The sequence below is a fragment of the Carassius auratus genome, unplaced genomic scaffold (assembly GCF_003368295.1).
Source record: "Carassius auratus strain Wakin unplaced genomic scaffold, ASM336829v1 scaf_tig00216187, whole genome shotgun sequence".
Classification (NCBI taxonomy): Eukaryota; Metazoa; Chordata; class Actinopteri; order Cypriniformes; family Cyprinidae; genus Carassius; species Carassius auratus.
This window is the reverse complement of record NW_020528447.1, coordinates 1-11,656: the sequence shown is the minus strand read 5'-3', so window position 1 is coordinate 11,656 and position 11,656 is coordinate 1. Positions and strand designations below refer to the sequence as shown.

Genomic DNA, 11,656 nt, shown 5'->3' with positions numbered 1-11,656 from the left:
TGGAGGTGGATCAGTCCTGTTATGGGGTTTCTTTACCGTAGAAGGAAGTGGAAATCATGACTGTATGAAGGACATCATGGATTCTTTGAAGTATCAGGCCATTTTGAAAAGAATTGTGATTCCTTTGGTGCAAAGACTGAAGCTGATGATCAATGGACTTTGCTGCAGGACAGTCATCCCAAAGTACACATTCAAATCTACTTCTGCTTGGTTCAGGGATCAATCACAGAATGTACTTGAGTGATCTGTTCAGTCTCCAGGCTTAATTCTCATTTTAAATATATTGTTGAATTTGAAGAAAGCAGTGACAATGGGAAAACCAAAGATTATCAGTGATCTGAAAGCTTTTTCATGCGTGGAATGGGCCAAGACTGTAGTAGAGAGGTGACAGAAGTTTCTAAACACTTACAGACAGCGTTCATTGGTGATTTTAAAGAATAAAAGATTCTGCACAAAGGGGGTTGAATAATTTTGAACATGAATGTTTAGAGCCAATTCGAATTTTATCATGATTCATCAATGTTCCACTCTCAGAATCACTCAAAAATGTATTAACAAACTTTCTCTAATACTTTACTGATGCCTTTGTTAAATTGATTTCATAAATGTTGTTCTCCACAGCAAATTGTCTTGTAGGTCAAGGGGGTTGGATAATTTTGATTGCAACTGTACAAATAGATCCACCCGAGTCTGGCCAACCTCTCCAACTCTGCTTCATCACTTCGGTGTGAAGCCGCCATTCCCCAGGCCTCGGCCCCTGCCTCGACAGGATGTCTGCTCCCATATTACGATGCCCAGAAATGTGGACTGCTCTCAGTGAGAGGAGTTCACCCTGGGACCACACAAGGATCCGGTAAACTAGTTTGTATAAATGGCATGAGTGCAGAACAACTTGGTGGTTGATGTAAGAGACCACTGGCATTTTGTTGGTGCGCAGCAACACATGGTGACCTCTTAGGTCTGGGACAAAGTAATGTAGTCCTCGAAGCATGGCCAGCATCCTCGGGCAGATGATATGCCATGTCGGATGGTGGCCACTCCACAGATCGCAGGCAGGGTGAAATGCACACTTTTCTTGGCATTAAGTCTTAACCCCAGCTCTTTCATGTGAGCAAGAATGACACCTCGATGCGAAACCATCATCTGGCACCACGAGAAATGATAATGAAGGCTCAGTCCTCAAAGACAGCCTTCTGAGAGTGAATGCTCATGCTTTTATGCTTCCTGGTCTCTGATGCCAACCGCCTATGATGTCTTGGCCATCCATTGGACTGATTACACACATTATTCAGAGACGTCATGCTGGAGGCGTTCCCCAAAGCGTTCTTGACGCAGCTCGAGTTCTTGAAGAGGAATTATGTTTACCTATGGGATTAGAATCCCGCCAAATGTATTGCAGTCACAGATCGAAAAATAATAAGCATAAATTAAAAAAATAAAAACACGTGTAAAATAATAACGCACAAAACCGAAAAACAAATGAATTTTTTTTCAACGCGGTGATGGATCTAAAAATAATAAGTGTGAATCAAAAATGTAAACACATTTAAAATTATATTGCACAAAACTGAAACATGTGTTAAAAAATTCCAAATCGCAAACAAAATCAGGTTTCCTGCTCACGTGTTATTTTTTTGTGTGCTTGTGGTCTTTCCCCCTTTGCTCTGGTTTCCACGTTCTGCGCTTGCGTTTCTAAAAGTTGCAGTTAGAGTTTCATTTAAATCAGGGCGGGCTTCAGTGTCACTATTGGCCAACAAGTTCTAGATTGACAGCTTCTCCTCTAGCCAATCAGTCCAAGGGGGAGTTGACGTCACTCCAATGCGACTCATGGCTGCTGTGAGAGGATGGATAACCAGCGTCAGCAGGCAAATGCCAGACAATCTCAGGTAATTAGCATAAATATTTTGTGTATATATATATATATATATATATATATATATATATATATATATAGGTGCGTGATTTCACATAGAGCAGCGGTTACTACACAGAGCCATTGTTTACTGAGAAGATGCGCAAATAAACGCTGAAAATGAACGTGGATTTGCGTATCTTCTCAGTTAACAACGGCTCTGTGTAGTAACAGCTGCTCTATGTGAAATCACGCACCTGATGGAATTAACCGCTGATTAGAAAACCGGCTTTACTGACGAGATGCACATAACGATCGGCCAATTGTGATCGGAGCACCCCTAATATATATATATTAGGGATGGGCATTCGATTAAATTTTCTTAGTCGATCGTCGGGAGAATTAACGATCGACTATCGATTAATCATTAATATTTTTATAATATAATTAATTATTTAATTTTTATAATAAAAAAATGCAATGAATACAAAAATACAGCGTGTTTTTCCTCGGTGAGACCTTTATTACAAGATCAACTTGTGGCAGACAGTTAAACTACGTTCAGGCAAACCGAACATATATCCGCGTGCATATGCAGTGCTCTAAAGCAGCGGAACCTGCAGCTGCTAGCAGGCGTTCTTAACCCTTTCGAGTCGATTAACGCATATATGCGTTTTGAGTCTGAATAAAGTGCTTCATTCTTTTTTCTGAGGAAATCCATTTCTCAAATCATCAACCACATCACATCTTTTTGGGGTGAATTATGTCTTAGTCCTCTCATCGCGAAGCAAACAGTAAAATAAAATAAAAACTTGAAGAACAGTCTCGCTGCCTTTTCTTCTGTGTGGGCGTATTCAAGCCGCGCGCTTCAGTTTGAATCTGAATAGCGCGTTCAGCGCGGGGGCGTGGTCACATTAAATATAATGACGGAAGATATGAAAAACAGACACTGCGAGAATATTTGTTTTTCGGAAGCACTTGTTTAGTTTAAAAGTAGACATTCCAGGCTTTCTATAGATATCTCTCTCATGTCTCTTCGTTGAGTATTCACGGAGTTACGGTTCATTTTAATGAAATGTTTGTACATGACGATCAGCGGAGACAAAGACTGTAGACAGCGCACCTTGTTTGTTATCTTTATTTTATAAGTGCACAAAGGTTTTTTGTTATTATGTCTGTATCCAAAAAAAAAACTAGACCCTTTACAGATTCGATTGATGTATTGCTCTTATCTGTACGATTAAAACTGAGAGTGTAATTTATCAGGGGTTATCAGGAGAAAATGACTCAAAACGCATATATGCGTTAATCGACTCGAAAGGGTTAAAGCCTCATGAAAATTTGCCGGGATGCATAGGTACATCATTTGAGTCGTGGCCGTGTTGTACTTAAACACGGCATCGCAATGTTTGCAGTTAACTAGTTCGCTTTTTAAATCAAAATGGTCCCACGCCACACTTCGCCGTGACATCTTCATGATTATTCTTTGAAATCAAAACGGAAGATCACAGATAACCGAGTAGGGTGTCAAATATTGCCCCATGGTGGTAAAATATTTAATTGCTGCCACACAGTGAAATTCATTTAATTGCTTGAAGACTCGCACTACGCAACGCAACCTGCATTAGATTAAAAAAATGCTTTAGATTAATCGATAACAAATTAACATGATCGAGGAAAATCTTAACGATCAATTATCGATCGTCGATTAATCATGCCCATCCCTAATATATATATATATATATAGTGTGTGAATTATGACAGTTTTGTGGATTTCGGTTTAGGTGCAACGAATGAATTGATTGCTTGAATTTATGTTGATAGTTTTATATTTCATTTATTCACAGGCAGTCTCAAGGTTGCTTTTAGAGAGACTCTTGTCACGACTACAGGAGGCTTTGCAGCGCTTGCCATTAGACCTGGATTATTTATATTTTATTTGCACAAATGGTTTGGTTTTGATCACTTCACATACAAGTCGTGAACATGTACCTCAAGAAGTAATGCAGTGTCTTTCAAACCTATGTTCTGTTCTTGTGAATCGCCTGGACACAAGACGTACCTCTTTAGTGATTTTGAATGAAATTGCTGGACTAATGGGACGTCCCAAAATCATTGTATCTGAGCAGCACATCAGACGATTGATTGAAATTGGTCTGACTGTACCTTGCATTTCAAAACTGCTTGGCGTGTCAACACGAACCATAGAACGCAGAATGCAAGAGTTTGGTATAACAGTGAGAGGAACATACAGTCAATTGACTGATGAAGAGTTAGACAATCTTGTGGTTGCAATCAAAACAACATCACCACATTCAGGCTACAGAATGATGAGAGGACACTTGAAAGCTCTTGGTCATCGAGTCCAGTGGAGCAGAGTCTTCAACTCTATGAATAGAGTTGATTCAGCTGGAGTCCTTGCTAGAATGTCACAACTTGGACATGTTGTGAGGAGATCATATTCAGTTCAGGCCCCTCTTTCCCTCATGCATTTGGACACCAACCACAAGCTGATCAGGTAGGTTAAATTATTTTTATACAAGTCACTTGTTGTACAGTAAGATATCTTATGTTATTAAAGGTCCCTGTGTGCATAAATGTTTTTCCTTTTGAATTCAGATATGGCTTTGTAATATTTGGGGGCATAGATGGCTACTCAAGAAAGGTTAGTGGTGTGACTCCTGTATGTGTGATACAATCATGGAATAATTGTGTAAAATGCCAATAACTTCCCTAAATTATTTTATGAGGTCATGTATCTGGGGGCTGCAACCAACAACAAAGCAGAGACTGCACTAGGTTTCTTCCTTGAGGCAGTAGAAAAGCATGGAGTTCCTTCACGGTATGTACATTTGAGTACATCCTACCTATCCATCCATGTTTCTATATATACAGAATGACTGACTGACTGAATGGTCTTAAAACCCTCACCAAGCATTTTAAATGGCTTCAAACTTAAAGATATAAACAATTTACTTTCTGGCTAGGCTCAGGCTTTCTCAAGCCAACCCCATAAGATGTTTTGTCCAACCTTACTATGTAGTGTTAATGTTAAATTTACTGTCTTAATGTGTAGGGTAAGAGCAGACCAAGGTGTAGAAAATGTGGACATTGCAAGGTGGATGTTCACTGTTCAGGGCTGTGGCAGGGGAAGTTTCATTTCGGGGAAGAGCGTTCATAATCAAAGGTAATTTCTTGTTACTTTAGTGTTGGTAATTTGTTTTTGAATTTTGAATCATAAATGATTAAGAAATAAGGTTGTTTTGTCTCTTACATTTAGGGTCGAACGGCTGTGGAAAGATGTGTGGATGTCGGTTTCAAACTTGTATTATGATGTTCTACATAATTTGGAAGAGAGTGGCACTCTTGACCCATCAAACACCATTCACCTCTTCTGTGCACATTATGTTTTTCTTCCACGCCTCCAAAGAGACCTAGATACATTCACTGAGGCATGGAATGACCATTCCATCCGTACAGAGCAAAATCTGTCCCCCAATCAGCTGTGGGAAATAGGACTCGCACAGAATACAGTCAATGTTTCCTGTAATGTGGAGGTATGATTGTAAAAAAAAAAAAAAGCACAATATGTTTTGTCTATACTGTATTATTGTTATTATTTTTTTTAAACAGGACCTCAACATTTTGGTGCAAGATGGAATTTACCCCCAGGAGGAGCAGAACACTGGAGTAGTGGTCCCTCAGGTGGAGTGTCTGCTCTCAGAGTATGAAATGGCTCGACTCAGGACAACCATTAGTCCAGTCTCACAGTCCAGAGACTTTGGCCAAGATATTTACTTATCAGTGTTACGTTTTGTGCAGCTGCTTCTTGAATAACACTTTGGAGCTCAAAACATCAGACTGTAAGTTACGTAAAAGAAAATCCTGTAATGGTATCATTAAACTATTGTGAAACTAATCAGTGCTTCCCACACAGAGATTAAACAAAAAAAATGAAATCTATATAACTAATGTGGTAAATGTGACATAACACTTTTGGCATAAAAATAAAAACAATTCCTTTTAAAAGTTTTTTTTATTATTATTGTAATCAACATTGTCAAATACCTACTGTAGTTGCAAACCTCTACACCAAGGCTCTCTTGGAAAACATGAACTTATAAATGAAATGCAACATCAGTACCTTAAATCAGACATAAAATCAGTTAAGGAAAGCTCTACAACAGAGCGGCTTGATTTGAACTGCAGATGCAAGTTATATATCTTAAATCAGATATAAACTACAGAAACCGCACTCATTTCAGAAAAGAAAGTGCAACTTAAGTATCTTAATGTAGGTCTAAAAGTACTGCAGACATCCAACAGTTTATGTAGGAAATATGTTAACCAACTGTAACACTTAAAGCTATGGTTTAAGAGATTAACTCAAATCCAGCACTATATTGTGGGTGATATTTAAACCCTGCTAAATGCTCCCCCTGATTTTATGGCTTGTACAATGATGAATTTAAAGTCTTCGTATGTTGTCATGTGTGCTACTGGAAAGGTAACCGTATTAGTGCAAGCACTCACTATTGGGAAGCATATGGTGTGCTGTGGCATTCTGACTTTACAGTCATGATCAAATTTGAAAACTATCTGAAAAGCCTTCTGTTCCGAAATCAGTAGTGGCTTATGTCCCTGGCCTGTAATCCATTGCATGACTCTAGGGACAGTGAGGTAGGATGGCTCAGTTTCCACTTCTGCTGCATCTTCAGCACTCTCTATAGTTTTGTGTAAAGAAAAACAAGAAAGTCATATCTTGGACAAACTGAGAGTGAGTAGTGTTATTGAATTTTAATTTTGGGTAAACAATCCCATTGATAATAAAGTACAATACAACGTAAAGCCCACCTCCACATTCAATTTCTTGAAGGAAGTCCTGAAAGTAGTTTATGATTTTACTCTCTACCGAAGCCCTTGAAGTTCCTCTCTCACTCATTTCAGGAGCAACATTGCTGAGAATATAGTCTGCATCTGGCTGGAAAAATAACAAATTGTCAGTAGAACAGCAAATTGATGTTTCCTTAAAAAAAACAATGTTGTTACAAACATTTAACTTACTGTACAGTCCTGCCCAGGAACAAACAGACTCTTGCAAAGACTTGGATGCTCCTTGAGTATGTCCAGCAATCCATACAGCTGAAGGCCTTTGCGCAAGTCTCCAAGCATTGGTATAACTCGAAATGTTGCATGGAGAACAATTGCTCTTGTGGAGAAAAACAAAAGTAACAAATTAGAAAAACTGTAGATCTAGTAATACAGCATAAGTTTGTTTCAAGATGTAAGTTAAACAGTTATGGTTAATAAGTAAAATTTAATTTGACTAAATGTAACATTACACAGTCTTCCAAATTCTATCCTTCATAACACAGTCTGCTTAAAAGGCAAAGTATTTTCCATATTTACCTAATTACGGCATCTTTTTGTTCTATGTTGAGTGCTCCTGTGTATCCACAGCTGATAATTTCATCTGTAAATTCAGTCAGATCAGTTGCCTCTTCAACCTTAAGAAAAACAGTCAGTGACAAACAGGATGACAAATTAACTCAATGTGATTACTTTGTGGTAATATGCAAACCAACAATGTAATATACTGCTGGCAGCTATTAGGCAGTATTCAGAGTGAAGTTACCTTTGTGATCAATAGGGAGTATTCAACATCATCTACATCATCCTTGCAAATTCTGCTGACATCAACTTCCCCAGTGGTGAGGTAAAAGTAGCACCACTCCCTCATAAAACATGGGGCTGGGCCACCTTGAGCTAGACTGACAGCAAAGATCTCGCCAGCAGTCCTATTATTTCAAAGTGAGGTTTTAAAAAGCACTCAGTAATTGCCTTTACACATGTAATAAAAAAAATTGAGCTTCAACAACACAAACCTGAAGAGACCATTGTCAAGGTCACTGTTGGAGTACTGTGGACTCTTTGCTCTCTGACCCAAGAAGAGGCGTTTTTCAATGCCACTGATCATTTCTTTGAATAACATTGAGAAAAAGCAGAGTGTGAATTACACAGATAAATTTTTATTTATTTTTGGTACAGCTTTTCCACTTTTATTATTCTTAACTTGCCTGTAAGAAACTCCTTTCTTAAAGCACCAGAGTCGACTCCAGCTTCCCCAATAAAGGTTATTTTTAGCTGGTTGGCTGGGTTTCCTTTTTTTTGTCTTTGCCACTGCTTGAGCCCCCTCTCTAGGAGATTGTCCCGTGAAACACAAATGCGGAATTGATTTTCTGCATTAACTCGGCCAGCAAGCAGCTCCAGAAGATCATCTAGACTGTAGCAGGAGATGATGAGATGGTGAACATTTACATTTACACTTTATTTAACTTTTTAGACTGTACTATATGAACATTTTACCATAATACTTGTGGAGAGCTTGAATTGCCTGTTGTATCATCAGCAATACCAGAATCATCATTGCGCATAAAAGAACTGTGATCTGGAGACTCCACTGTAATTGGAAAGAGAATACGGTTTCATTTTACAGTGGAACATGTGACATTAAAGCACTTGGGGTTGATTTATAACACATTTGTTTCCTAGAACTATGTTTCCTAAAGTTTGTGTTACTCACAAAGATTTTGTTCTCCACACAGGCTGGCATGTAGTTCAAGACTGTCCACAGGAAACTTCAGTTGACATATTGGGCATGGTAAAACAGACTACAAACAAGAACATGTTAAACGATATAATAGTAACGTGGATTAGAGAAAATTTTGATTAGGGCTGGAGAATTTTAATGCCACATTACCTCAGATAGAAAATTTTCTTGTGTTATCTCATCCAAATTGCTTTCTGAGACGAACTGAACTTCTGTCTGCTCCAAAAACAAATAAATAAAAACTGTATCATACAAAGTACTTCATCATAAGTATGTGATTAGCAATTTGTTGACATAAACTAAAATCATTTATCCTTTTGTAGGTCTGTATAATAAATCAATATGGAATGTTACATTATTCAAAATAAAAATAATCTTTTTGGGTACTAAACTAATTAGAAAGCATCAATCCATTACCTCTTCATTTGAGGATGCGGAATCACTTGACTTGCAAACCTGAATGTGGAGAGCCAACACTTGCAGGGGCATGCTTTTGTTGCACATTTGGCAAGTAGCCTTTGGCATTTTTTTGAATTCTCTGGCATCATTAGGGAGAGGATTAAGGTCCAGCTCCTCTTGTAGAGGAACTACATACAGCATTGTCTTTCCAGATGCGGAGGCAGATTTAATCTGGGATCCAGTGTAACCTTCCGAGTCTGGAGGAATAACATTCAGCCGTCTTGTACCACTCCCCCCTATAAACAAAGACAAAATTAACATGACAAATGTTTTTATAACCCAAAACATACTGACTCAAGTGGTAATAAAAATATAAAGTCACCAGTAGCCTTATAAAGCATCCATCCTCCACTCAGACCCTCCATTTTCGGGAATGCTTCATACAGTATGCTGGAAAGCTATTGTGAAATGCAAAGAAACTCACTAAATTAGAATTTTTTATTCTATTTCCTGTACTTATGACTCTACTATAAATGTACTTTTTCCAGTTGTACAAAAAGACAAATACACTAACATACCTCTGAATGTGTTATGTCCATTGTAATTGAGATTGTCCTTTTGCCAAACCCTGCTTGAACAAGCTTGAGCTCGTGTGCAGGTGAAGGGGTAGTCTCAGAATTTTTATCCAAAAGATATACATTTAAATCAAAAGGTTTAAATGCTTTTGCATTCTTGGTATGTGTTCTGGATGCTACATTTATTCTTTTTTTCCCGCAGATTGCATGTCTTCGGAACATGCTTGGAAAGGCCCTACAAGAAAAGAAAAATTTTATCATTTATATATTTTTTTTTTTTATAAAATGAATGTCTGTAGGTATACAGTAATAAAAAAAACGAAGTTTGTTTAACTTAAAAAAATGTCAAATCTAATAGTGTAGGGGTTTAACTATGTAAATGACAGAGTGCCTGCAAATAAAACATTTTAACTATTAGATTGGTTATCCATGCACTGTTTGGCCAACAACATGCACCTGGCCATGTCCTGATCAATGGTGGTATTTGTCTGTCTTTCTGGTAAGACTGCCTGCTGCCCCTGACCCTGCACTTGAACTTGAGGACGTGGTGTTACAGGACTCTGATTAAGAGTCTGTGTTAGCACAGAGATGAGGCTCTGTGCTGCACTAAGCACATCCAGGTATTCGGTCTGCTAAACACAAAGTTTACATTAAGAGTTAATGCGAGCATAATGAGAAAACCTTTATATTATGCATTCAGAATATATTCAGAACGCTTCACTCTTGATAATGTTGTCATTGTTTGATTGGTATACAGCAGAGCGGACTATATATATATATATATATATATATATATTATACTGAAAGGTCTTTGTACTTATGTAAAGGTGGTATTATTTAGGGTTTTACATTTGCTAAAGATAAAAAAACTATTATCAATTAATCACAGTAGGGGTACTAATCATATATTGGTGAGGTTAATATATGTGAACATTTTAACTAAAGACTGTGACAAATGAGGGAAAAATGTTTCTGACCACTTTATGAATCCACTGTATATAGGCCTACATTTCTAGCATTTAGTTGGCATTCTTACTGATGTTCTGTCCTCTATTTCTAATATAAACGGTTAGCAGCCATACTTCTCAAAGCTATTGGAACTGCTTTATTGATGTGATGAAGATAGATAATTAGATACTGATTTCTTTGCACTATAGTGGAATAGTCCCTAAATAAGGTAACAATTTTGCTATCCCAGTGAGTTAGGATCAATGCATAAAATCATAATAATCTTAATGGAATCTATGATCTCGAGGCTACACCGTTACAGATAGCAAAATCGTGCATTTTAAGATATTCAGTCATAGACTTAAATACTGCCTGCACGAAAAAAAAAAAGCACGTGATATTTAATGCTCATCTGATCAGTAAAGCCAGGTTCTGTAATCAGCGGTAGATCTCCATCACCTGCCACACTTTCACATGGAGCAGATAACGGCTCTGTGTAGTAAATACTGCTCCATGTGAAAGCGTTCAGGTGATGGAGATCTACCGCTGATTACAGAACCGGCTTTACTGATCAGATGAGCATTAAATATCGTTATCGTGTAACGTTAGGCCTACTGCCTAAAATATAAAGTATTGCTTACTAAGCCAAACAAACAAGACACGTGTTAACAGGCTAGATATCGACCTACTCAGACTACATTGAATTTGGAGAGAATATGATAACACACAAAGGGAATGTTTCTGTCACCCACTAACAAAATATTTATGGCTAATTACCTGAGATTGTCTGGCATTTGCCTGCTGACGCTGGTTATCCATCCTCTCACAGCAGCCATGAGTCGCATTGGAGTGACGTCAACTCCCCCTTGGACTGATTGGCTAGAGGAGAAGCTGTCAATCTAGAACTTGTTGGCCAATAGTGACACTGAAGCCCGCTTTTAGAAACGCAAGCGCAGAACGTGGAAACAGAGCAAAGGGGGAAAGACCACAAGCACACAAAAAAATAACACGTGAGCAGGAAACCTGATTTTGTTTGCGATTTGGAATTTTTTTTAACACATGTTTCAGTTTTGTGCAATATAATTTTAAATGTGTTTACATTTTTGATTCACACTTATTATTTTTAGATCCATCACCGCGTTGAAAAAAAAATTCATTTGTTTTTCGGTTTGTGCGTTATTATTTTACACGTGTTTTTATTTTTTAAATTTATGCTTATTATTTTTCGATCTGTGACTGCAATACATTTGGCGGGATTCTAATCCCATAGTT

The 11,656-nt window shown here is 37.8% G+C and overlaps 2 protein-coding genes across 4 annotated transcripts; one reads left to right on the top strand and one right to left on the bottom strand.

Annotated features, from left to right (window-relative positions):
- The first annotated feature begins 1,610 nt into the window (after positions 1-1,610).
- LOC113097341 (uncharacterized) lies at positions 1,611-5,806 on the top strand. The gene is made up of 7 exons (XM_026262594.1): positions 1,611-1,886; positions 3,700-4,370; positions 4,472-4,517; positions 4,603-4,694; positions 4,929-5,039; positions 5,133-5,409; positions 5,486-5,806. Exons 1-7 carry the CDS (start codon positions 1,845-1,847, stop codon positions 5,687-5,689), a joined length of 1,443 nt encoding a protein of 480 aa, XP_026118379.1. The 5' UTR covers positions 1,611-1,844; the 3' UTR covers positions 5,690-5,806.
- A 125-nt stretch (positions 5,807-5,931) lies between these two features.
- On the bottom strand, positions 5,932-11,313 carry LOC113097340 (uncharacterized). Of its 3 annotated transcripts, none has more exons than XM_026262591.1 (15): positions 11,162-11,313; positions 9,893-10,068; positions 9,440-9,671; positions 9,244-9,319; positions 8,880-9,157; positions 8,613-8,678; positions 8,436-8,523; positions 8,219-8,312; positions 7,930-8,135; positions 7,738-7,831; positions 7,488-7,650; positions 7,262-7,359; positions 6,917-7,061; positions 6,707-6,833; positions 5,932-6,576 (listed from the first exon to the last, which is right to left on the bottom strand). In XM_026262591.1, the coding sequence occupies exons 1-15, from the start codon at positions 11,201-11,203 to the stop codon at positions 6,269-6,271; spliced, it is 2,193 nt and encodes a 730-aa protein (XP_026118376.1). In that variant the 5' UTR covers positions 11,204-11,313; the 3' UTR covers positions 5,932-6,268. The 3 variants fall into 3 exon arrangements, with proteins under 3 accessions (XP_026118376.1, XP_026118377.1, XP_026118378.1); XM_026262592.1 differs by having other exon boundaries at positions 9,893-10,065; XM_026262593.1 differs by lacking the exon at positions 9,893-10,068 and having other exon boundaries at positions 5,952-6,576; positions 11,162-11,293.
- Positions 11,314-11,656: the final 343 nt, after the last annotated feature.